Raw genomic sequence first — 26,887 nt, 5'->3', positions numbered from 1 at the left:
GGCAGCGGGGCCGCCTCTGCGCCGGCGCCGTGGGACGCGCTGTCGGCCCGGCCGGGAGGAGGAGGAGGAGGAGGAGGAAGAGGAGGGGAGCAGCGGGCATGGCGGCGCCCGCAGCGCTGCAGAGGAGCGTGGTGTCTCCCGCGGGCAGGCACACCGCCTCCCTCATCTTCCTGCACGGCTCAGGTGGCTGCTTCCCCCCCCCCCCCCCCCCCCCTTTCTCTCCCCCTGCTACCCCGCGGCGGGGCCGGGGGGCTCGGCGGGCGTCGCTTCCCGCTGGGGAAGGGCGGAGGGCTGCGCGGCGGGGCCCGCCCGGGAGCGCGGCGGGGTGGGGGAGCACCGCGGCCGGTCCTCTCAGGGCGCGGAGGCCCGGGGGCTGCGTGCGGGGCCCCGCGGGACGGGCCCGCCGCCGCGGTAGCCGCCCGGTTCTGCGCGGCCGGCGGGCGAGGGGAAGGGGCGTGCGGTGCCCCCGTCCCCGCCGCTCCGGCCTCCCCGCTCCTCTCCTGGGCCCGCTGCGGCGCTGGCCGGCGCGGAGGAGCCTCCGTGGGCAAAGCCGTGCTCATGGCCTGCGTCTGGGGATTGGGCCTGCCCGGGCCTGAGGCCGGCCCGGCGGCTGTGCTGGGGGGACGGTCCCGTTACTCGCCAGCCTGGCTTTCATCGCCGTGGGAGCAAACGCGTTGTAGAAGATGCACTCTTAATTTGCCCGCTCTAAGCGTAGCCGTGTGAGAAGAGCGGTTTTTCGAAATTAAAACGGCTCTTGGTGTTTTTAGGGTCAGGGTGAGAGTAATGTTGTCACCTTTTAAAAGCCACTGTCAATAGGTGGACTTTTCTCTCTTGCAGAAGGGTCCTGGCCATGTCCAAACTGGCTTCATGGGCACCGTCTGCAGAAGGGAGTTACCGGCACCCATGGCCAGGCCGAGGGCAGGAGGGGAGTGTGTGTTTTGTTTTGTTTTGTTTTTTTTATTAAATGTTATTCCTAACCAGCTAAATAACAACAGCAAAGTCCCCATGACTTAAGAAAAAAAGGAAGAAGAAAACCAGTAATCACAGGTCTTTATTAGATCAAGGCCTTGGGAAACAGTTGTGTTCGGCTGTCCATGTGCATGTGGCAATGTGCTCAACACTTTCAGTATTTATCTTAGGCCCTCTTGTTAACATTAATGCTTCAATGCTCGAGGAAGTAATTTTCTCTCTTGTTGGAGGAACAAGGGAAGATTATGGTTAGAGGTTGAATCCACATGTGGTTAAAGTACTCTACAGTTTTTCATTTTTGATCTGATTTCATTCTTAATGTTTGCAATGGGGAAGTACGAGAGTGCTTTTATTTGGTTTTGTTTAGGAGTTCCGCCTACTAGAATTTAAAACAGAAGTAGCCACAGTGCTATTGCTGTGGGCTGGCCTGTAAACCTGAATTGTAAACCTTCTATACAGCTCTTGTGATGGAAAGTGGCAGTCAAATGGCATGACTCTACTTTGTTCCTGATGCTTGCTCCAGACAAGTTACAGCAAGTGGAAAATATAAATGCAAAATGCTACAGAAAAATATTAGAAAATTCCTGGTACTGTGCATCTAATTTAGTTAGAGGATCCATTTAGTAGTGCAGCAGGTAAAGCAAATGGACATAACGAATGTGTAATAACTTTTAGACTTAGGTTTACAACTTTGCATGTTGTAACGTGTAGAATCATAGAATCATTTAGGTTGGAAAAGACCTGTAAGATCAGAGTTCAACCGTTAACCTAACACTGCCAAGTCCACCATTAAACCATGTCCCTGAACACCAAATCTACATGTCTTAAATACCTCCAGCAGTTATGACTCAACCAGTTTCCTGCGCAGCCTGTTCCACCTTGACAACTCTTTTGGTGATGAATTTTTTTCCTAATATCCAATTTACATGTTACGTGTTGTTAAGTTTAAACTTTTCAAAGGAAGAAAATTTGGAAATTCAAGCTATATTTGAAAATAATTTGTATTTTACTCGAGAAGGGGAGAAAAGATAGTATTGCTGCCATCAGTCTATTTCATGTTTGTAAACAGACTCAAAGCAGAATTAGCTGTGCATTTTTTTGCTTCTTTTTAGTAGTGTTTAGAAGAACATAGAGTACTAAAATCTAAAGCAACCTGAAAGACAAACCTTTCAGAAGGTTGTTGGGTTTTGTTTGGTGTCAGTTTCCCCTATTTCTCCCTCCCCTCCAAATTCTGTTCTTACCAAATCAAAATGCATTACCTCTGCAGGCAAGTGCTCATGGCAGTTGCAGAGCATTTGGACCATCGGGACTCTTGACAGGCAGAAGGTCATAGCTAAATTTTCTCTTGATTAGTTTTCTATGAACTTTTCATGGGCAAACTAGCTTCATTAACTGTAATTGTTTCTGCTGATCTTGGCAAAGCTTAAGAAATGTGAATAAATAGCAAAAGATGTGTCCTACACCACTAAGGAGTTTTTAAAGACCTGAGTCCCAATTCTGTAAGCATTTGGATAGTTGCTTAGGTTGACCTACCTGAGGGATGGTCCTGTGGAAGTATTTGCAAAGCTTAGACCTTTGCTTTCCAACTGAAAAAAAGGAGAGTATATAGGGAGAAAAATGTTCGTTCAAGCTTCCTTAAGATACTTTGTTTATAAATTAGGTGACAGCAGGGAAACCCTTGCAGATCAAGAGTCTACAAAGAATTGGGGGTGTGTTTGGACTTCAGACCTTACTACTTACATAAGCAAAGTGCTTGTGGGAATGCGTTCTGAAGCATGCAGTTAAAGATAAAACTTTGATTTTACTGTTTAATGTAGCACAGAAGATTTGTGTTGGTTTTGCAACCCTACTGCTTATTTGTGACTTGGAGGATTTAGATCAAGCGGAGAACTTCATGGTTATGTCATTTGTGCTCAACAGAAAAAAAAAAAAAAAAAAAAAAAAAACAAAACAAAAAACAACTGAATTTGGATCCTTCTTGCTTTCTGTTTTAATTCTGAAGATGCATTAATTGTATGTGTAAATGAAGATCACTGCATTTTGTTTGAGTGCTAAAGCAAGAGCAAATCTTCTAAAGTGGGGAGTTATAATCATTGTAACAATAAATTGGCATATTCATATGACATTGTTCAGATGAATCCATGTAACATGACAGTAGCCAAGACTGGCTTATGGCAGTGATATTTTTTTTTATGGTTTAGACATTTTATCAAAAAGAATAGTGTGAGTTTTAAAGTCAAACTAACGAACTTGAGATAAAGTAATAGAGAATACTGTTAACTCAGATTAGCAGTTTGAGTTGATAATATGTCAGAGCCCTGACTTCAAAGAAGACTGAAGTCCTATGGCATGAGTGGCAGTAGTGAAATCCCAGTTTGCTGAATCACCACCAAGTTTTTAGGTTGAGCACTGCTATGTGTTGTATTTCTGCCTACGGTAAGCCATATTCCTTGATGGGCCACTTTCCTCAAGCCTGAAGCATCGTTTAACTCTTACTGGAGATGTGTCTGTGCATGCATACTGTTCAGAGGGGTGGCACTGAAGTTATAGTTGAAGACTCTAGTGATGTGAAGCCAAGCTCTAGAAACTGTCTGGTGTATGTATGTATATTTGAAAGGAACACATGCTGCCTGCATAAGAATTCATCCTGTAGATCTGTTCATTGCACTTCGATCCACAGAAGTTTTAGCCATAGCTGAGTTGATAGGACTAGGAAAAAACACATTGAGGGTCAGGTCTCAACTAGCTTCCAAAGGGAACAGCGGGGTTAAGGTTTCTGAGGAGCTTGCCAGATATTTTAACCCAAACTCATCTCTTCAGCACTTTTACAAAAACGTTAGGAGTGTTTGACTGATACTTCCCTTAAAACCTATGTGTAATATTAGGATAATTAAATGTGAAGATCCTTTTTATTGCTTTTGACTAGGTTTTGAAGTGGGCTAGCATAAAATTCTGTAGTAAAAGTAACTATCTTTTCTAAGGGGAGCAGCAGATATTTTATCTCACTTCTTAAGATGTTCACCTGTATTTTCGTTTATTGCTGTTATGAGCAAGTAAGGTAAGCTGCAAGTAAGAAGTAAGGCCTTGTGCCTGATTAGGAGGTGCTTAAGCCATTGTATGTAGTAAAGCATTTATTAAACTTATGCTGTGGGACCTCTTAAGTAGTCTGTTTCTAGGATGTTTTGAGTTCATTTTCATTGGAAAGGGGATCGAGGTTATTCTAGAAGATTCTTTTTTAGCACTTTGGAGGATTATGATTTAGGAATTAGGTCAATCTGGTATAAATATATTTGACGTTGCATAGTTTTCTTTCTAAATGCACAGCATAATTCTTGTTGTACTCTTCTGTGTGATACAGGTGATACTGGCCAAGGAGCAAGAACATGGATAAAACAAATTTTGAGTCAAGACATGGCTTTTCAGCATATAAAAGTAATTTACCCAACGGCTCCTGCCAGGTATTGCTTAATACATTGTAACTGTAGGATTAAATTACTCTATTCCAGTACTGTAAAATACACTTGTGAATATTGGTACAAACTGTCATAACACCTCCTTCTTTCTCATGTATATGCTTTTTGGCAAAACACGAGCTCAACAGCGCATTGCTGCCCAGAGGCTGTGATTTTAAATTGTAAAGACTCTAGATGGTTAAGACTTCACAGAAGTCACAGTCTCGAATTCAAATTCAGATACTATCCTCATAGTATCTTTCCATCTCCTTGGTTATAAATAGAAGAAGGTATGCCAGTGTGTGGTGTAATGGTATTATAAGCGCATGTTCTGGATCACAGTCCTACCTATATTAACTCCTGTAAATTAACCACTAAAATACTCTGTTGTATTTAATGCCAGGTTTCAGTTCTGGAGGTGGTTGGTCTTTGTGGCAAGTAGGATGTGAAAGATGTTCAGCTGCTGCAGAAAGGATCAGGAGTTTAAAATTACACATTTCTTCCAGTTTGAATACTGACTCAACTGTTTTAAAGAGAATTGAGTTCAACATTTGCTGTAGGCAGAAATCTCATTATTAAATGACCCTGTGTGTTCAGTGGTAGACAGGAAACACAGATAAAAATCTTTACCTCTGGAAATTTGAAAGTTAATGAAGTCAAACCTGAAGGCTAAAAGTTGGATACTTACCCTCCATATTTAGCTATCTAAAGACATGGCCTTATATTTCAGAGATGTTTAATTTTTCTTAATATAAATTCATTTTTAAGGTGTCTGCAGCTCTAAGTTAGGAAAATGTTTCCTTGAAAGGTAATGGGGCTTAAGTTTCTGAATTTGTGCGTAAGTGTGGATGAATGCTGAAAGGAAAAGGAAATTGTGACATTCTACACGGACTTTCGAGGTACAGAGGTTTGAAAGTAAAAAAAAAATTTCTTGGAGGAAATAAACAAGTATAATAGCAGATTTTGTCTGGCACTCAGTAATATGTGAAAAAAAAACTTTCCTTGACCATGTATTTTTATGATCTACTTAGGCAGGAAAAGCAATTGAGATTGTAGTGTGAATGTACTCACTGTGTTACAGAAAAATCAAGCCCATGAGTGGAAGTCTTTGAAGCTGTGTGTTTTAGGTTAGTAGGTAGTGAATGTGATTTTCTCTAAATAACATGCTTATTACTTTACTGACGACAGGCTAAAGTGATGCTAGAGTATCAGTGGCACAAGACACATTGATGGGCTCCGTTTCTTCTCTATCAACACAGCAGGTACTGGAGAAATGCAGGAGGTTTTGCTTCCCTATGAAACAATCTCTCTTCACACATTCTATGCAGGTGGAGCACCTCAGACAGCATCTGTTAGGCCAGGGCTTCACTCTTCCATCCCACTGCACTTCTGGGATCTAATCCTTTTCTCACTTGTTTTGGTTTCTTTGGATTACTACAGATGTAAACTATGTATAAATGATTAACCAGCAAGATATCCTGACTCAAATGAGTGGCGTTTATGGGGAATTTGTTTTTACATTAAGACTTTAGATTTCAGTACTTTGGTAAACAGATGCGAAAAAAGATATCGTTGTAATTAAAATATGTGAATAAACAGTTAATTCCACTCTCTTTTTCTTTTTTAATTGAGGTTATTCTTGTTCTTCTCTAGAGCAGACAGAGGTCATGCGTGAGTGGATTCAGAAGTGTTTTTTAGCAAAACTGTGAAAAGTTGTATATTCAAAGAATAAAAATACCCACGGTTTGTCTTTGACTGGCAACATGAAATACGCTTGGGAATATTAGTGTACAGCCCTCTGTTGCTGATAAACACCAATAGCTGACATAGTGAAATAAAACAGATGCCCTTAAGTACTATAATGTTTGCCACTGTTTGCAGCAATGCTGAAGTGAAGTTTGTGAAGATACGTGTTACTGGTTAAAACTGAAATAACAGAAGCTTTTACAGACCCATTTCATGTTGTTTTGGTATTCAAGTCCAAAACACACTGTGCTTTTTGAAACATTTGTAATGGTTGCTCTCCTTTCTTCCACAGAAAGAAAAAACAAAGCCTAGAACATTCAAACTTGAATGGCAGGCATTAAAATTATTATATCTACATTAAGAACATGAATATATTGTCTGGTTTTTGTTTTGTTTTGTTTTTTGTGTGTGTGTGTGTGTGTGTATAGATGTTTTGATAGGAATTCCAAATGCTTCTGGCACCAGTGGGGGAATTCAGCAACTTTGATAATGAGACCTATAGGGAGATGGTTATGGGTGTGTAGATATAGTGAAGAAAGTTCTGATTCAGCCTTTGATTGTGTAGAGACTGTGTGACATGCTGGTGGAAAGCTACACCTGTGTGAGTGAGTGTCTCTGTGGGTGGCGCAACCTGCCACTGCATTGTCAATTATAGGAGCAGGGTGCCAGCAGGTTTTTACACTGATGATGAAATCAAAGAAAAGCTTGAAGTTAGGCAAGACCATACTAGGATTGCTTGGCTGATATGTTTTTTTGGCAAAATACTGTTAATGTGGGTGTAGTTCATACTCTGCAAACGACTGTCTTTTCCAGCGTAATTTACCACATACACATCAAGCGGTCTCCAGCAGAGTAGTTATGCCAGTAAAAGCAGGTTTGATGATACAACTGCAATGCTAGAGGCTTTGGCAGGATAAACTGCAGGTCAGGAATACCTCTCTACGTTTTTGATGGATGTAATTCTACTGGTAGATTGATCTATAGATTGTTCTTACACATTCTCCACTTCTGTTAAATAGAGTTCTAAAAAGCAGTGGAATTCACATTTTTCAACAAAAAATTGTAATTTTTTTTTTCTTTGTTGAGGATGGATGGGGTTTATATTTACATTTTGTTTATATTTTATCCCAGGCACTGAAACATACATATTTTCCATTTACTACAACATCAGAGTTTCAGACATGTTTTAATTCAAGAGTCAATATATTTGAAAATTATTTTGGAAAAACAGCCCACCATATCATCTAGAAGAATTCTAAAATGTTCTCTGGCTTCATAAACATTGATTTCAGCAAACACTAGAGAGTATACATCCATTTTATATGTAAAAACAATAGAATATTACTGAACTATCCTATACAACTGTTTTTTACCATTGTCTATAGGTCTCTGTAAAAAGTTACACTTTTTAAAAAAGATTTACTTTAATAATTTTTGTAAAGTGCAGGGTCTGTGTAGAGAATGATCACCAGGTGTCCCTTGGACAGCTGAAGTGTTGCAGCATTTTGCCACACTCATCCCCTATTTGGAAAGTCCTGTGACTCTCATTTGTTTGTTTTCTGAGCAAAAATAACAGAATGTAGATAGTGCAATTTACCATTAAAAAAGAAAAAACTTGCAAAACTTCTAAGTAAAATGCTTATGGTAAAAAGCATGCTTAGATAAAAAAGGGGAAAATATGTGGATCTGAAGTCTCAGTGTGATGTAGTAAGAGCAGTGGCACCTGAATTTGGAATATGTTTGGAATTTAAATGCGTGTAGCTGGGGCATGCAAATTTTGCTTTACAAATGAAAATTTTTAGAGAACTTGTTTTAGTAGGTGGTTCTTCTAAATTTATCTAGCTTTCTTTCAAGATCTGTGCTTCTGTACATACATTAAACTTGTTAAACACCACAGAAGTCTATTTCTTCTCCCTTATAATGTTAGTGTATATCTTTAATTAAAAAAAAAAGCTAAAATTGTAGCACTAGCAGCTGATGCAATCACTAAAGCCACGTCTGCACTAATAGTTTTGAGGGAAAGGGTTTCCTTTTTCCTTTTTTATTTGGGTCAGGATGGCTACAGCTTTAAATACCGTTTCAGCTGCTACAACTGTGACTTAAACATTAGGTTTCTATTGAGTTTCTAAATCAGAACTGAATACTACCCAATTTAACCTCTTTTTTTTTTTTTTTTTTTTTTTTAATAGAAAGTGATAGTTTAAATTGGCATTGCAGGAGCTAACGTGGTAAAGTTAAAACCATTTAGACTCCACTTGTTTTAATAAGTATACCTTACCTTCTATAATTCCCTTAAAAAATCTAGGTCAAAGATTCTTTGCGTTGTCTAGCATTCCATTCTGACAGTCCTTCTCTTTTGCGAGTCAGAAAGTAAACTATAAATACTTCTTGGGCTATTTTGTAGATCTTTTTGACATTCACTCAACATACCTTTCTGTAGCCAGTAAGTCTCTATGCAGAGTTTGTTGTCAGGTTTTGGTGGTGTATTTTTTTGTTTGTTTGGTTTTGTTTGTTTTTTTTTTGTTTTGTTTTGTTTTTTTCCTCCCACATTTTATTCTAATATCTCTTGTCTCTAAGTATCTGGCTGGTAAGGACTGCTCAGCATTATATGGCCTAGCACTCCATCCTGTCACCTACTTTCACATCTTTGCTCAGGTGATGGGTGGAAATGAGTTTCATCTCATCGTAGTCCCCATTTGGCTATATCGCAAAACCACCAGACGGTTTGGCACCGTTCAGCTACATTGGCAGTCTCTACTTGTGAGAGGCCTAGGACTGGAAAAGCAGCAGGGGTACTGCAGGTCAGACTTGAGATGGATTGGTGGAGCTGCGTGGGGGAGCGTGCACGCTGCCTATCATACTGTTTTTGGCTCAAGCAAATGTTATTAATCTTTCACTTTTGTAAGACCTACCCTCATTCATAAATTTAAGACAAAGAGATGTTTTTAGAGGTGGAAGTTTGAAGGAGAAATGGAAAAAGTTTTGGTTGGTATCGTGAGCTAGTTCTTTCATCTCCTTCTGTAAGAAGAATTTTAACATATTCTGCATAATAATGATGGAAGCATGCTTGGATAAACTTCATATTTTCCTTTTATTTATCCTCTTGCATTACGTGAGGAAAACATGGGTATGCATACATGTAATGCTTACATAATATACTAAATACCATGTGGAATGTAATAGAGATACTTTAGTCATGCTTGGGGAAAACAAAGCAGGACATGATGACAGTAATCTTGGATTTCTAATCCCTTTAACTACATCATACTCTTAGACATCTTTCTTCTTGTTTTTCTTCTCTGAACCGTTTTCCAAATCGGAAAAATTGGAGACAGTGGTTTTTATACGGCCCCTCCAGAAAGCAGTTGTGGGGTTCTAAGCTATGTGTCGTTCTGTGCTCTTGGTTTACAGTCTTTTCAGGGGTTTCTGAGCTAGTGTCTCATCCATCCTCAGTGTTGTTTGCCACCAGTTGTGAAAGATCCCACTTTGAATCTCCGAGTGTCTTTCAAACCCCATAATGGAGAACTGATACAGATTGCACCCTGGTTTGCCTCTTGCCACTTTCTTTCGGTGAATGGTCTTCTCAACCATAACTTTATTGGTGTTTAACTAATTAGTATAAATCTCCACAGTTTACACCACCCACCCCCCAAAAAACGCAAACCAAATCAACAGAAAGAAACAGTAGCAAACTCAGAATTTGTCCTGCTGAATTTTGTCAGCTTCTATTGTGGCTTCCTTTGCCTTGAATGAATAAGATTTGTTCCAAGTAACAAAAGCTGTCAACATAGTATTTCTTCAGGTACCCATTCTGCACTGGCTCAGCTTGCTTTCATTTCAGGCAATATACATCCAGAACAACTCTATCAAAAACATTTGCCTGTGGTTGAGTGAATAGGCACAGCCTTTTCTGAGAAACAGCTGAAATTACTCCTAACAGATGACTCATGCCTGCCTTTTTTAATTTTTTTTTTTTTTTAAATATACTTCCAAGTTTAAATTGTTTGAATTTCTGACAAATCTTATGCTCTGTTAGCATACTGCAAAACTTCATTGTATCGAAGGGATACAGAGTCTTCCAGAAGACAATATTACAATGTCTCATGTGACTCCTAACTGAGATAACTAATACCTCCTAACTGAGAGGAGAGGGGTTTGGGAAGGGAGTAAATGTGAGGATTTCAAAATTTTTGATCTTTCTTTTTCTTTATTTGAATCTTGAAGCCTAACTTCACGATAAATTCTCAGTTCTGTCTGACATCTCAGGAAGTTCTGTCTGGAACTTCAAGCAAGCTGTAAGCCAGCACCAGTGGTCTGGGTTTTATGTGACTGCATTTGCAGGGTGGTCATAGTGCTAAGTGTGAAGGCAGTGATACAACTGTGCATCAGGAGAAAGAGTTGGGGGAAGAATATTTATTAATGTGCTGTCTGCTGCTCTTATGTTTCTTACTTAAAGCAGCTAGCAGTGCTGGCTTGTCTTTTAACTTAAAACACTGGGACAGGGACAGTGATTTATTGGATAAAGCTACAAGTATTTGTGCTCATTATGTGAATCGCTATGCTAATAGCATCATTTTGGAGGTAGAATTTGGCATGGGTTTAGGTCTGAATTTGAACCTTGTGTAGCATCATTCGGTTGCTCTCCACTTCTGTTAAGATAATTTCAAACTATTTAGCATAATTCTAAATATAATTAAGAAGGTCTAAAGCACATAATCCATGGTCCAGGAAGGCAGAAAAATATGGTGTTATTGCTTCTTGCTTTCATTATATTTTTATCTTTAGAACGTAACTTACATTAGCAGAAGCTAACCTATCTTCAGTTTGTGAAAAATTGAATGATATATATTACTTTGAAACTTTGCAGTGAAATAAACAGTGAAAATTACTTCTATTTGAATACATGTTTAAAAGATTGAAAGGATGGTAAATACTTGCAGAGATCTTACAGGATATATTTTCCTTTTAAGTCATTCAAAATTAGGTGTGTATGATCTTGAAACTACAGTCTCATGCAAGAAGTGTATGTATGAGAAAACAATTGTAGATCAATGCACACCCCTAAAAAATAAGACCTATGAAGTTGTCAGAAAACATGGTGTAGAGTGATTTGAGGATGTTGGGAAGTGTTTTAAAGATTCTTTTCCTCAGGGTACCAACACTTTCTTAAATGCTGTTTGATACTAGCCATGTCTCCTTTATGTCTTCTTTTTTCTTTATTTTTAGATGTTAAGAGTTAGTTCAATTCATAGGAAATTGTATTTCAAAAGTCTCTTAAAAATGGGTACAAGTTTGGAAGTTGGATATGCCCAGAGAGTTCTTGATTCTTGTTTTCTTATACAGATTTGAATCTTTTGTATGTTCCAGAGCAAGCAAAACAAAAACACTCCTTTTAAAACTAAACAAACAGCAACAGAAACCCACACAGAACTTGAGGGCCTATCTATTTTCATTCCAAGTTTCAACAGCACGTGTTTCAGAGACATGGAGCTTTATTTTTAGTATAATTTTAAAAAGAAATAGAAGAAGATGAGGCACAGAGGAAAAAGTCATGGGGACTAATGTTACGAGTTTTGATTAAATTTAGGAAAGCAAAAACCCCAAACTTAAAGCTGACCTTTGGCCTGACAGTGTTTTAACTGGCCATGCTGATTCTACCGGATTGAGTTTTCACTCCATTCTGTATTTCTTTGCTTTTGTGTATTTCAGTCCAGCCTCTCATGTCACTGTAACATAGAGATCTTTTTTTTTTTTCTTTTGTGGTTTAATTGTATGAAAAAATTTTGTGCTGTATTCTTGGAGCTGTACAGATGGTTCCATGCCAAACATATTTGTTTACCGTGGTAATGTCTGAGTTGTAGTGTGCCAGCTAATAAAGGGATTTATTTAAGGAACAAGGTGAATGACTAAAACAGATGTGCCAGTTGGGTGAACCATTAAAAGAATCTTACTTCTCAGCTTTATGTAAAGGTTATTTTTAATGCATTTATGAGAAATCAAGAGTGGTTGCAAGGATGTTTTTGAGACAGCTGAAAGCATCTTGACCGTTTGCTTGGGGGTCGTTTCCTGTGGGCATAAGCTACATTAGTCTTTCATCTATCTTATTGAAGAATTTGTGAAGATAGCAGGTAAAAGTCCTGAGTGTTGGCATCTGATCAAGTGTTATAATATCATAATGGATTTTATCCTGTTTATAAATTGTATGATTCTGTCTTTCAGTTTTAGGGAAACCTGTTTGAATATTTTTGTAATGTAAATGTAAATTTCTATAATGTAATACACATATGTATCTTCATTCCATGGAAGTCCTGGGTCAACCTGCTGTAATAATCCTAAAACCTTACACATCTTTTCTCACGTAAATATAAGGTACTCTGGTTTTACTAGAAAATGAAGCACTCTGGCTGCTAAGCATTTTAACCAGGATTGATGTAGATGTGTTTGAGAGAGAAGCCAAAACCGTGAATTAAATGCTGTTTGCCCAAGCACTTAGTCTGTTGTACATCACATTGTTCAAGTGACTTCCAGAAAATCCACTGATTCTGCTGTTGTTGATATTTTTGACTGCAATGTCTCCTCTTAGAGGTTTACTTTTGTGAATTAGAGATTTGTAATCTTGTTTCTTAGGTGTTGATCAATTCATTTGGGAAGAATCCTGGAATCAGTAGCAATACTGAAGAGAAGTTAAAAACAAAACCAACAACAACAAAACAAGCAAAAGCATTTGAATAACACTTTCTCAAACTTGGCTTTAGCTTGTTGAGTGTACAAAGTATTTACACTGAATTTCCTTTGATTTAGGAGTTACCTTTTTTTAATAGACAAGTATGGGCTAACTTGCAAAAAAAAAAAAAGTTGTCAATTCTGTTTCTTAAGTATGTGGGGTTTTTTGAATTAAACAAATGAGGGGCTACTTAAGGCACACAGTGTACTAAACTTGATGATGTACTTGTATGCTATTTCTATTAACAGTAGATTTTAGGTACTCATTCCTGAAGCCATGCTCAAAAAGATGAAACAGCATACTGCCCATTGTATGCCTGTACTAGTGGCAGTATTTCTGCTTTAGAATAGCCATCAGCATATGTGAATCCTCTGTGGTATTAATAAAGGCAGAATTTGTTCCTTCATTAAGAATAATTTAAATAGTGGTTTTCTCATTTTAGGTTAGTTGCGTTTTTGTTTAATCCTAGTTCTGAAAGTACTTACTGAAAGTCCAGAGAGATCACAGAAATCAGTGTTAGTGTTTGCAGTGGGTTCCCATCCAGACAAATTTATCAAAGGCTGTCTGTTTGTAGGCAATGATTGTAATTTGATCTGAGCTCATTTGAGTTTAAGTAAAACTGAAAAATGTGCTCCCTGATTAAACATTGCAATTAAGGATTTTAGGGGGTTTGGGTTTGAGATGAAGCATTGATCTCATAGCAGTATGTTTGGTATTAAATTGTAGAGCCATTGCAAGGCAATTAGATCACCTTTCTTGGGATTTCAAGGCTCTATTCATCTTCTCTATTTAAAAACAAAGAAATGGCTGCTTTGAACTGTAGCTTCCTTGGTTATCTGAGGTTTGGGCAGCATGTTAAAGCACTTAAAATACTAATCTGACAACACATTATGGCAGAGGGGAGTATCATGTCTCTAATTTGTGTTTGTGCACCAATCCAGTAAGCACATGGCATTTCTTTCAGTTATTTTTACGAGATACCGGCCCCATTAGGGTGAGGATGACTGTATTTATCTAAGAAAAAGAAAAATTGACAGAAGGAAGAAGTTTTTGTAAATACCTAGAGGCTCCTAATACCTATCTCCTGTTAATTTCAACAAGAATAAGACAACCGAGTCCCATAAAGTTAGCTCCTGCAAAGTTGTCTTGTTTAGCAGTTACTTTAATTTGTCCTTTTCAAAGGAGGGTTTTAACCCTAACTTTGTTTAGGATTAAGAACCTCTGGACAAGGTTAAGATTTAAAATGTTTGGCTGACCTGATCAACATTGACACTAAGCTGATCGAAACTTGCATTTTACATAGCTTCCAAATGCTGTCTTCATTCTTGAAGGACCATGTTTTGAATGCAGGGAAATGCAATGTGACTCTCTCTCCTTTGCTGTAGAGATACTGAATTGGTTCTCTTTATCACGTATGCTGAAGGCTTTTGTTCTTATACTTGGTTAATCATTTGCTATCTTTCTTTCTACCACTCCAGGCCATATACCCCTATGAAAGGAGCCTTTTCCACTGTGTGGTTTGACAGGTACAAGATATCTAATGACTGTCCAGAACACATTGAAAGTATTGATTCTATGTGCCGGGGACTTACAGACTTAATCAACGATGAGATTAAAAATGGCATTGCAAAGAATAGGATACTAATAGGTAAGAGAAACATATTTTTAATGTGTTTATTTTAATGGTTGTTAATTGTTAAGACATCATCTATTTTGAATTTATTCCATCCTGAAAGCTCATGAGCATGCTTTGCAACTGCTGAACAGCCTCCTCAGCAGCCAATCCTCAAGAATATTGAATCATTATTTAAACCTGTATCAGGTGGGGAATGTGGTTAACTGTAAGCAGTGTCAGCAAAAATGTAACTGAAAACTGTTTTTATTGTAAATAGTCATTTGTAATCAGCATTTAAAATACAGAGTGGTTTATTTTAAAAAGTACATATTTTTACTATTTCCTTTTAGCCCTTTTCAAAGATGGAAAAGTATGCTTTTCCAAAATGAGTTATATTTTGGTGAGTGGAGATGTAGCATATAAATAATCACGAGCTTTTCCTTACTGCTCTAATAAACTTGGGTTAATTTATTTCATGGGGAAAAACGTCACTAAATATTAACACTTGATAACAAATGTAGTATTAGCTGCCATGGTTCATATGTGTCCCTTGTAATTTCCAGTAACTTTCACAGTACTTCTGTGAAATAGGTAGTGGGATATTGAGGCACAGGAGCTGGGGGGCAATGGAGTAGTAGCCTGTGTCAGAGAGGGAATGAGAATTCACAAGTCTGTGGCTCCGTGTCCTAGCCCTAGACCACAAGCTATTTCAGGTTGGGGAAAAAACTCTTTATGTGGGAACTTATAAATTTATGGCTGAGTCATGCCATCAAAATCCTGCATGGTGGAGCTGCTACCATTCAGGCAGCATGTTTTCTTGATTCACCCTCATGTTGCTCTTTGAAGGACTCTGTTTACTTTCCCTTTCTGGCTTACTGCCCTGGCTGCAGAATGCATTGTTATGGATGGCTCTTAGCACAGTCTCTTTGATGTTGTCTTTCCTGTGTTATACCTGCTGACTTGGAAACAGCTGAAGAAGTGCAGGTGCTTTTCTGTAGAGTGAGGTGGGAGATGTTCTGTGTACAGATCCAACTTGCTACTAGGCTTGTCTCCTTTTTCTCTAGCCTTCAAAATTAGAACTAGTGAGACTGTGGAGCATGAAAGTTGTTTTACGAGTCTTAAGCAGAGTAAGAAAGTTGGTATGCACTGATTGTTTCAGCCTGTAGATTCTTTGGAAGTCCCCGTCTCTGTGTGTTTGCATTCCCCATCTGTATATCAGAAATAATTATACTTATTTTCTTACTCTTCAGAGCTTTCATTTCAGGCTTCTAGAGTAAGGCACCATTTCCTTGCCTCTGTGACAGAGACTACATGCATACATCCTCACAATGTACGTTCTAATATTTGTGCAACAAGCAAAATAAGGCAGCCCTGAATTAGCTCCATCCAAAGTGAAGAAGGGGACCCATGTGGATGCACAAAAAATTTGCTAGTGGAAAATTAATCTTGTGACTGCACAAGATTAAGTGTTCTTCGACGATAACTTTGTGCCTTCTCTGCACTGGCTTTGATCATTAACCAGTGTGTGACACAGTGGAGAATGAAGCTTAGAGATCCTGTAAGGTTTCTGTGCATAAGGGCTGGGTTTGTATCAGTCTGAGTCAGCATAATGTGACATTCTTAGTTGTTTTAGATGGGACTTTGTACAAATAATTGCCCGTATTCTGGCATTGTTTCTTACACAACATTAGGAATTCTGTAAAGGCACCTGGAAGTTTCATAACATTTTTGATCAAAAGAGAATATGAGGCCAAGGTTTGGTTACAAAGATATAATCAACATGTCTGCACCAAACTGCATTGTCCTCTGCAAAGGAGAAATGGGTGGCCTGAATTTTTTCTGGGTTTGGGAAAGGTTGGTGTACAGGAGATAATGGAAGATGTGATCAGTTGCTTAGAATGTCAAATAACTAAGTCCTGTCAGATGTTTTTAGATTTCTCTCTGAAAAAGTCAAGAATATCCATCTGGTACAAGAAGAGGAGGCTTAAGGTAACAGGTGGAGAGCAGACAGTGGATTTGTGACTACTGGTTCCATAGAGTTGGAGGATGCAGCCTTCTTGAGGTGAAGGAAAAAATAAGACGTTTATAGTAGGAGAAACCATGGTGAAATTTTGCTATGAATATTTCCTCAGTGCATTCAGTGACGTTGATCATGTTGGAGATCCATAATGGGAATACTGGTATGTATCTTATTATGAAAAGTAGGGACAGAATAGTTGAGAGAAAAGTCTGGAGGACTCAGGAGTCCATGAAGAGCGGTGGGGACCTTTTCAGGTAGGTCACAGAGGCCAAGAGGGCAGAACAGCTGCATGAAGAGCTAGTTACAGGGAGTGAAATAGTTGCTAAAGGGTTAAGGAGAACTGGGTTATGGGACTGTGTATTTTGTAATGAGTGGGAGTTTTAATGAGTGGAAAGAAAACAAGATGAGTATGAGGAGGGTAACAAGATTGAAGGTTATGGTTTTATATGGAATAGCAGACTAGAAATTACAGGCTGAAGATGAGTGTCAGATATCGTTAGATGAGGGGAAGTGAGATGTTAGGCAAGCAGGTAGCTGCTGACAGCTCAGAGATGTGGGATAAGAAGGCAAGGTCTGAGGGAGCACTGTGCAAAGGAGAGAGAGTGGGAAGAGATGAGAAACAGGAGGAGCAGGCTCTCCATCAGTGGAAAATGAGAAGCCCAACATCTGGTGTTTTGGGGGATGATTCTCCTTCTGGAGCCATTCAAACTTTCCACAAGGCTCAAGATTGTGGGTACAGTAAGATCAAGGAAATTATAGCTTGTACTGTTTGTTTCGGTAGTACAGTTAGCTCTGAAATCCACAAGTGGCTGCTTGTAGGTCAGAACTCTAAGCTGAGGATGGAGTCCAGGATGTGTGATGCCAGTCCTCATTTCCTATATCGAGAAAAATATTGGTGCAGCCTTGTTTCTAACAGCTGCTCTATGAATCTACTTCTAAGGAATTAAATTACTTAATTTACTGGAGGTAAATAAAGTCTTATTATTAAAATACCCATATCAGTTTAGTGTAACAACTAGCACACGGTAGTACACAGCTCATCTGCCCATTCCTATTTCCTGACAGTTTCATGAATTGCTTTCCTATTAACACAGAAGTCTTTTGAAGGAAGTAGACCTCTGCTTCGTTGAGGTTTATTTCCCCTGCCCTTGGAGGAGGAAGAAAGGGAGACTGACTGCCATATATAATTATTCAAAAATAACTATATCATCCTCAGAATTTGATAATGGAGGTCACTTTTTAGCCAAACATTCTTGTTGAGTTACTCTTGTGGTCTTCCTGGCTAAAGCACTTCTTGCAAATAATCCTCTAAGTAGATTTATATTGACTTTGGAGATAAAAGAGGATGATAAAATTAGTCAAATTCTGACACTTGGAGCTTTAATAGTATCCCTTCTTAAAAACTGGATGTATTCCTTCTTTATAAATGCCAGAATTCATTGCTAAATTGACTAAACAAGCAAATAACCACAGTTTGAAATGTGGGACAATCATTTCTTTTTATATTTAAAGCTGGGTTGGTTTTTCAGGTGGTGGTGGTTTTGCTTTGTTTTGTTTTCTTGTGTTTGGTTGGTGTTTGTTTTATTCTTTGTTGCTGTTTTTTTTTGTTTGGTTGGTTTGGGGTTTTTTTGTTTGTTTTTTTAAGAAAAAACTGCTTCCATAGTGATATTGAACTATAAAATAATTCCACTTAGGTGGGAATAGTCAAAGGTTTCAACAATCTTATTCAAGAATATGTTAGAAGCTCTTGAAAGAAATGGCCACTTCACATTTGGAGCATTCTGATAGAGCTCACGTTAGTCAACTACACTTCAGAGAAAGGCAGTCTTTTGTTCTCTTTCTTTATTCTTAATTTAGTGCTACTTTCCTACTTTTACAGGTCACTTTTTGTGTAGTGCAGAAATGCTGATCCAAGCGTGTTGGTCTCTGCCACCTGTAGTCACTTGTATAAGCAGACAGCGAAAATAAACTTTCCATAATAGTTCTGTAGATTTGACTGCATGCCAAAAAACACATGCATGATTCCTGACCCCTTGTACTGTAACAATAACACAAGACACACAACCACTTTTTGTTTGTTGCTAGACTTCTTACATAGCTACTGAACCATGGTGGAAGTAACATGAAAGCTCTGTGCTTCTTGTAAATATTAGCATTTCCATCGCTCTCAGTGTGTGTGAGAATGAGATGGGGACGAAATATCTTGGCTTTGACATCGCAGAGAAAGAGGATTCTGTACATATGGGAAGATAAAAAAAACAACAATAAATTGTTAAAACCTTGGGCAAGCTATTTCAGCTACAGTTTTGGTATTTTATGTCTTTGGCTTCTAAGCCTTTTGCTGTCCCTCATCTGATCTTGTATCTTGTGTCTTCATTAGGAAAATGTTGTCTTTCATTTAGAGGCTCTTACTACCTTGCTCTCACAGAGTAAATTCATGGGTTTGTATTGCCATTTGTCACTACATTTCAAATGAGGTTTCTCTTTCTGTACCATCATGTGGCCTTGTGGTTTAACTTAATTACGCCCATGAGGTGCTGGACTCAAAGCAGTACTGTTAGTCCACCCCCCCCATAATGCTAGCAGACATTTCATTAATTTTCAGTGCGTCAGTGTAAACTTGCATTGCATTTGTACTTCGGGGAAAATGTTTGCTCCTCTTGTTCCTTTGCATCTGAATTGGCCATTTATTTTTCTTTTGGATCTCTGCTACTCACTTTACTTCCTGATGCACAAGCAAGAGACGTTAACAAATGAATGTTTCTGTTTCCTCCATAAATCATTCAGTAGGAGGTACAAATGCTAATAATTTCAACCATAGGTAGGATCTACCACTTGTCGCTTTGTTTCTCAGCTCTTGATGGTGTCACTATTAATGTATCTAGAAACAAGGGTCTTTCAAAGTTGGCGTGTTCTCAGTTTTGATTTGCATGGTGAATGATAGATAGGCTCAGCAAATGATAGTGAAGATAAGGCTCACAGCAGTAAAACAAAAAATAATTAAATTATGATATTGTCATCACATATTATTATCAGATAATGGCTTTGGGAAGAAAAAGATTAGAAAATTCAGGCTTAGTAGAAGCTCTGTGGAAAACATATGCTTACTCATCTTTAATAAATTCCTAAATCCAGTGCAAAATGAAATGGGTGGATGGGCTTTTAGAATGCTTGAGAGTCATGTGTAGACATGCCACAGGGTGCACATTAGCCTGTACTTTCTGCACAGTCATGCCTATGGGATCATAGAAGAGTGAGCCTTAACAACATTCGCTAATCCATCTTCATGTGTCAGTGCAGATTCAGCTCTATTTAGGCAAATCCTTACTATTGTTTTTCTGACTTGTTCTGAAAGATCTCCACTAAGGTAAAGTTCACAGCTTTCCAAGGCAACCGATGCTTCACTGTTCTTTACTTTAGAGAACCTATTTTCTAGTTTCTTTTCTGTGACTCGGTTTAAATTCATGAATACTGTGAGCACAGAGAAGAGGTTATTATCTTTCTTTTCCATCGTGTGCAGTTATGCTGATTGTAAAAATGGCAGGGACGTGTTGCAGCAGGGCTGTGCTGTCATCCTCTGAAACAACCAAGAAAACACAGTAGTTAAATAAAGCAAGCCATAGATTTGATAGAGTAACATCCTTAGTAAAAATTTATGTGATGCTTTTCATGGATTTTATTTTTCTTCTAGTGCTAAACATTATGATCCCATAGATGCTCATGTTGGGTTCCTTTCTACTACCTGTATCAGTTGAAAATAAAACTGTAACTGGCTCTGGTTTTACTGTGAGTTGATACATTAGAAAGTGTTGTATACTTGTTTTTACAAGAAAGTGGTAAAAGTTGTACTACTTAAGTGTGCATTTCAAAATGTGTTTTTTGGCTGGTGAGAAAGTTGGATAGCAAATCGATTCATGTATCTAACAAGAGGAAGTGGCTGAGCCAGTCTAAGGAAGTTGCCTTTGTTCTTGTGAAGACTCTCAGTTACTGAGTAACACACAGAATAAAAAGGCTATCAGGGGTGGAAAGCATCCATTGCCATTCTGCTAGTGTGTAAGGTTAGTGTTCAGTGAAGTTTCGTTAACAGATTAAAAGGAGAAAATTGCTGCTGTGAGGAAATTCACTTGAGACAAAGTATTTGTTTGAGCGCTTACACAGGAGCAGTGTTCAGGGAGTAATGTGGAGAAGGGAATTTGCTGTTCCACTGGTGTTTGTACTCGTCACTGATATTCATATGTGAACGCTGTTAAATATATATAATACTTCTGTTCATGGATGAAAAAGGAAGGTCAAAACAGAAAGTCAGCTTCTTTGCAGATGATGTGTAGAACAAGGTTTTGTTGTTACCATTAGTAGAAGGTAAGTCACAAAGTCCCTAGGGAGAGCAGAAAGTAAAGTGAAACATAGCTTTAGGGAAAAATTCCTGATAATGAACTGATTAAAGAAACTCAAAGTTGAAATAGCTAAAGAAAAGAGAAATTGAGAAATAAAAATGCTGAGAGAATGGAAAGAAAATGAGGCATGAGTATGTAATGTATTGTGATAATAACAGAACAAACACAATTTTGAACTGTGCTGGTGTAGCCATATACAACAGAGGATGATTTGTCTGTCCTTGCACAGGCATTGTATGCTGTAGCATTCATCTTTTGCCGCTTTGTTACCAAAGCTGTGCTGACAAATTTGAAGAAATACAGGGAAGATGGAGAACAACTACTAGAGAAAAACTAGTGAAATAGTATTGCTTAAACACCCCAAAACCCACCCCTTACACCCAAGTCTGAATCTTTGTCACATCAAAGCCTGGCGCTTAGCTTCTCCTCTTCCTCTTTTGGTTCTGTGCTGTAATGAAGCAGTTTCTACCTCTGCCACTCAAATTCATGTGAGAAGAGCTCAGGGTCTGTCTCTGCAAGGAGTTGAAGATCTGTACTCCATGCAGATGGCACTAAATGTGATTAATAGCTAAAATTTGTTTCCTACCCGTGTGATTTCTAGTGTGGAAATAATTTTGATCCCATTTTAAAATTATACTGGAAAGACCAAAAAAGTGGTCCGTGTTGTCTCCTAAGTCCATGATCATTATCTATAACAAATCGACTGAGGCATTTTACAGTAAAATGTATATGATTCCAGAAGCAATTGGCAATGTGAAACCTGTGTTTTAGAGAGGTGTGTTTTTCTGTAAAGAAGAGTAAAAACCTAAAGAGCTTTCTGAACTCAAGAATAGGTCAACACAGGCATTAAAGTGGAACATGGATGAGAAGGCAGAGTTTTAGCATTCTCTTATGTATACAGGACATGAGAGAGAGACTAAATAAAGAACCTTTGTTCTGTTCTAGGTAATAAAGTTAAATAAAGTTACTAGTTTTCTGAGATACAAACCCAAACATTGTTAAACCAAATACAAAGAAATTAATAAAGCTGAAGTTTGACAATAGGTAAATACTTGGTTTCCTGAATTTTTAAGTGTCATCATGGAGCAGATTACAATTTCAGACAGATACAAATGAGAAGCAAATAAATATAAATCAGGATCTTTAGAATAACTGAGCTCAAGGTTTTATACAAACACTTTGATGTTTAAAAGGCTCCTAAGGCTATTTACAAGCTCTGGAAAGATTTATCACTGAAAAATGGCAGCTGTGATGAGGGTCTGTATTTTATTCAAGGAGGAATAAATTACATGTGAGAAACTCAGTCTCTATTCACTCTGTATTACATCATGATATGGCTGGGGTTACCTTAACATAGTTGCAGATGATACTCTAGCAAATAATGTTTTGGTTTTAGTAAAGTATTGCATGGGAATTTCCTTCTGTTTCAAATTCTTTAATTTGGAAGTGTGACGATCCTGTGATTTCATCAGAACTTTCTCAGCTAGCAAAGTTGCAAGCAGTTTTCTTCTCACTGCAGAGAGGTATTGCCTAGAAACCAGCACTATACAGAAGCAGATTTGAGGTCATAAATGCGTACTTGAGTGAAGTTTCTTTGCAACTGCAAACAAAAGTGCTTTACTTAATTGAGTCTCTTTTGTGTGTGCTTACCTCTTAGCCTGTGCATAAACCTCCTTTGTAAGGCAGCAAAGTTAATACAAATAGTTAGGTGCTTTCCTGGACTGGTATCCCGAGCATTGTAGAGCCAACATTTTTAACTGTTTTGAAGCATTAATCACAAATCTCTAAAAATAGATATAAGGGGAAAGATGGAAAGTGAATGTACTTTTTATGTGCAACCTGTTGTCAAATTCTGACTTTCTGTTCATACCTTTTGTACTTCCTGGAATTAGATTGGTCTCAAGCAAAGGGCTTGCTGTGTGCTGCCCATCTAAGGTTGAAATGTTGCCATGTCATTTTAAATCTTGATTAACACTCATGACACAATCTGTTTAGCAATGCTGTGAGGTTTACGTATTCTTTATGCTGAGATCATTGGTGTCCATAAGCATACTTGTACTTTTCTTGTGTTTTGCTTATATTCTGACTGTCACTTCATACATTTGTTTTGTGTAATATCTGTACCTGCCTCTTATTTTTCCTTAATCTGAAATTTGAATTCTTATGAAAGTTCTTGACTGAGCATGTCTTTTATGTGTTATGTCAAATTTACGCTTATACTGCAATACTTGCTGTAATCAAACAAATTTGTCTCTGACTACAAATGCTTATTCAAATTGTTGTTTCTGAAGCATTTACTATACAACACTTACTCAGAGATTGTTGTGGTATCAAGTGATAAACATCAGGTTTTCCCCTGGAAAACCAAATTCAAAGAACAAGTTCTTTGTATTACATATTCGCATAGTAGTACGAGACACATAAAAGAACCATTACCTAATATTCTTCTAAACAGAAGGTTGACTGCATTGTCAAAGACTGCTGGTGAGTAATTGCAGGTAGTGTTGCCAGATTGTGACTAACTGGGTACAAAATTTTAGATTAAATCATTTACAAACTAGTAATGAGTTTTCAATGCAGCTTTTTTCCCTGTATTCTAAAATACTTAAAATGGACTTCATTTTATATGTGGACAAAGTATATCTGTATTTATTTGTAGCAAATGAAAAATGGTCTCTTACCCTCTTAAATGCTATTTTTTGTGTTTGGGGATGACAGCATCATTCAGAATGAACAAAAAGAAATGGATTATCAGATTCCACAGAGGAGAATAAAGGATACTTAAGCACAAGATGTTTTTATTTTCATAATAACTTCTCATTGTTGTATTTTGTATACTTTCTCAGAAGGCTGTATTTTTCTTCTGTGAATATGGGGTCAATGGTGTAGAATTTGTGTAATTACTATGATACTTGTGCAATATATTTTTTTTCATTGTAGAATTCTTATACATGTGACAAGAGAACATGTCTAGTAGGAAATAGTGATGCAGATGAAAGGCTTGCAGTAGTATTTTCAATGTTTTTATTTTTGTGAAGAGAAGTTTATTCAAAATTTCAGATGGTATAGGCTGTGTGAGTTTTTAAGGTGTGCTCTGAACTTGTTTACCCACATTCATTCCTACTTTTCCTCAACTGCCTTTGTTTCTGAACTGCCACTGGGCACTTAGGCATACTACATTTAACTTTGAACTGGTTAAACATTGATTTGCAGGGTAAATAGCAGGTCTTGGCTTTATTTACCAAATATAAATATCAGGGTATTATCAACCCCATGGGTGCATAGCTAGGGGGTCCCAGGTATATCTCCTAGTTTGAGGGTACAGCTCTCCTAATTCAATTAAGAATTATGTTTGAAATAGGAAAGAAAGACTCCAGTCTTCCATGTTGTGTAGTCTTGCTCTTTCTCTTTAAGATCAAAGTTCTGTACGTCAGGAACCTGCAGTTAGTGCTTTTGGCCATAGTCATCTCTTAATACTACAAGGTGACAGTAAGTAGAAAGAAGAATCAGAAATTTGATAGAAATTCTGCTTGGAAATTAATCAGAAATCAAAAAATAATGTTGTGTGGGAGAAAGAAGGAAAACACTTCCTGTCTGGGTTAGTCTAGTGTTTTTAGGAAAATTTCCTGCGCAAATCCAGCCAAATCTTCTAGTCATAATATGGGATGGAGTGTGAGGTTTCAGACCCGCTGGGACTTTCAGATAAACATGCTGGAAGAGGATTCCCCATGAAGAGCAATCTCACTGTGACCCAACTGATATTCACGAGGTGCAGCATTTTCTGCCTCTGAGCTTGTGTGTGCCAGAGATTTCCTGTGTGGTCCCAGGATCCAGTGAAGTACCAAAGTTGCAGGGTGTCATTTGGCTCAATTTCAGTGCTGCAGGTGCCCTGCTTTTTGGCTGGGTCTTGTTTAGCACCCATGTCAAACTTCTGTGTAGCGCAGAAGGAGCTGTTCCCATTCTGGAATCTCATTTTATTCTCTTCAAAAAGATATAGCAAGCTGAAATGGTTTGTATTTTGTCTACTATTTTTGCATTTCTTCTTCAATCCATAATTTTGTATCTCTTGTGTGAAAAGGTCTGGGCTTAGAATTTTGCAACTGATTAACACCAGATAAATACCTGGCACAAATCACTTGTATCACCAGTACCCTGGGTGCTAATGCCACTCTTAAGTAGAGCTGTAGTCATAACCTTTCTGCTGGTTGCCACCTCTGGGCTAGAAGAGAGTTCTTCACGCTAGTCATTATCTGCGTACCATAATTATAATAGCCTGTGTACTGTGTCCTTGTGAAGTAATGCGGTAGTCTGGATTTCTTTCTAAGTGAATAAACATTTGTCATGTAAAAATAATGCCTGAGGAAGGCATAAGGAATTAATGCAGCTGAAGAGACAAGGAACACAGAGGGCCGTTCATTCAGAGATCCTGTTGGAGCACAGGTGGGGCATGTTCCAATTTTTCCCTATTTATTATGTATCTTAAGGTATAACTACAAAAAAACCCTCAACCTCTGTGTACTAGTCTAATTATGTTCAGTGGTGATACAGATCTTTCACATGTGAATGCTACTAGCCTAGAGGAAAAATAACTTGAATAGAAAAGCATTGAGAATTATCTGTTCATAGAGTTTTGCTTTGTTAACATCAGAGAATATATGGCCACAGTGTTCAGCTACCTGGTAGGGGCCATACATGAATGGCTCCTAAAGTAATGGCATTTTGTTTGATATGTTTGTCTGTTTTTTTAATTTTTCTCTCTCAGTAATGAATCTTCAGCAGTACTTTATCTATCCAACTTGTTAATTGAATCATGCTTTGATTTAAGATCATTGTAACCTTTATGTTACTCAAGCTGCTTTTTGAGATTGCATTGTGTATATAAGTCTAAAGATAAAAATAAATTGGATGCTGGGTTACAAAGACATATAGAAAAATCCAATCTTTGTTTGTTTTGTTGCATCCTAGGAGGCTTTTCGATGGGAGGTGGAATGGCAATGCATTTAGCATATAGATTTCATCAAGATCTGGCAGGAGTCTTCGCTTTGTCTAGTTTTCTCAATAAAGACTCTGCTGTTTACCAGGTGAGTGTGTGGCAGACTTTACAGAAAAACTGCTTAGCTGAAAGACAAACATGATAATTAAAACTGAGTATAACATGTTTATTCATCTGAGGCAATTGATTAATATTCTAAACTTATGATATTTCCTGGAAATAGATAAGCAGAGTATTAGGGAAGGGAGGCTTTAAAGCTGTCTTTACACGATGTTTTGTTGCTTCTGTGCACAGAGAGTACAATTATTTTTTCAAAGTAAGTCATTATAGAAGGGAGATTAACAAATGAAATGCTTTTCAATATGTCATTAGTTGTTAGAGAGTCCCTGTAAGTGTAACTATTATTTGGAAAAATTGTGATGAATTATAATACTCATGGGCTCCATCTGCTGTCATGAATTTTTTCTATTTCTCTTATTTGGAGAGGGATATAGACCTTAAAGCATACCCTGTCATTTGTCAAGAGTTAGCACATTGGGATTTGAAGTGCAAGGTTTTTTCTAGTATTTCCTTGCTGGCTTTTATAGAGATAATACAATATGACCACTAAATCACAGGTTAATAAATGAAGTGCGATATAAATTGTTACCATATAATTGTAACTATACTTTTAAAATTTATACTGATGTGTCTGACAATGTTTCTTCTCCATCTAGGCCTTGAAAAGAAATGAAAGTGTCCTTCCAGAACTATTTCAGTGTCATGGAACTGCTGATGAACTAGTTCTCTACTCATGGGGTGAAGAGACCAACCAGATGTTAAAGTCACTGGGAGTATCAACATCACTTCATACTTTCCCCAACCTTAATCATGAGTTAAGCAGAACCGAAATAGAAAAACTAAAAACCTGGATTGTAAAGAAATTACCTGCTGAAACAGCAAAGACAAACGAATAAAAGATGACACACCTTCCA

At 38.0% G+C, this 26,887-nt stretch overlaps 1 protein-coding gene across 1 annotated transcript; it reads left to right on the top strand.

The window, feature by feature from the left end:
* On the top strand, nucleotides 1-26,887 carry LYPLAL1 (lysophospholipase like 1). Its single transcript, XM_042789801.1, has 5 exons — nucleotides 1-183; nucleotides 4,328-4,427; nucleotides 14,370-14,539; nucleotides 25,886-26,001; nucleotides 26,630-26,887. The coding sequence occupies exons 1-5, from the start codon at nucleotides 99-101 to the stop codon at nucleotides 26,867-26,869; spliced, it is 711 nt and encodes a 236-aa protein (XP_042645735.1). The 5' UTR covers nucleotides 1-98; the 3' UTR covers nucleotides 26,870-26,887.

The sequence above is a fragment of the Tyto alba genome, unplaced genomic scaffold, assembly GCF_018691265.1.
Source record: "Tyto alba isolate M040663 unplaced genomic scaffold, T.alba_DEE_v4.0 Super-Scaffold_16, whole genome shotgun sequence".
In the NCBI taxonomy this organism is placed as follows: Eukaryota; Metazoa; Chordata; class Aves; order Strigiformes; family Tytonidae; genus Tyto; species Tyto alba.
The sequence above is the reverse complement of the archived record's forward strand: the minus strand, read 5'-3'. Positions and strand labels throughout refer to the sequence as shown.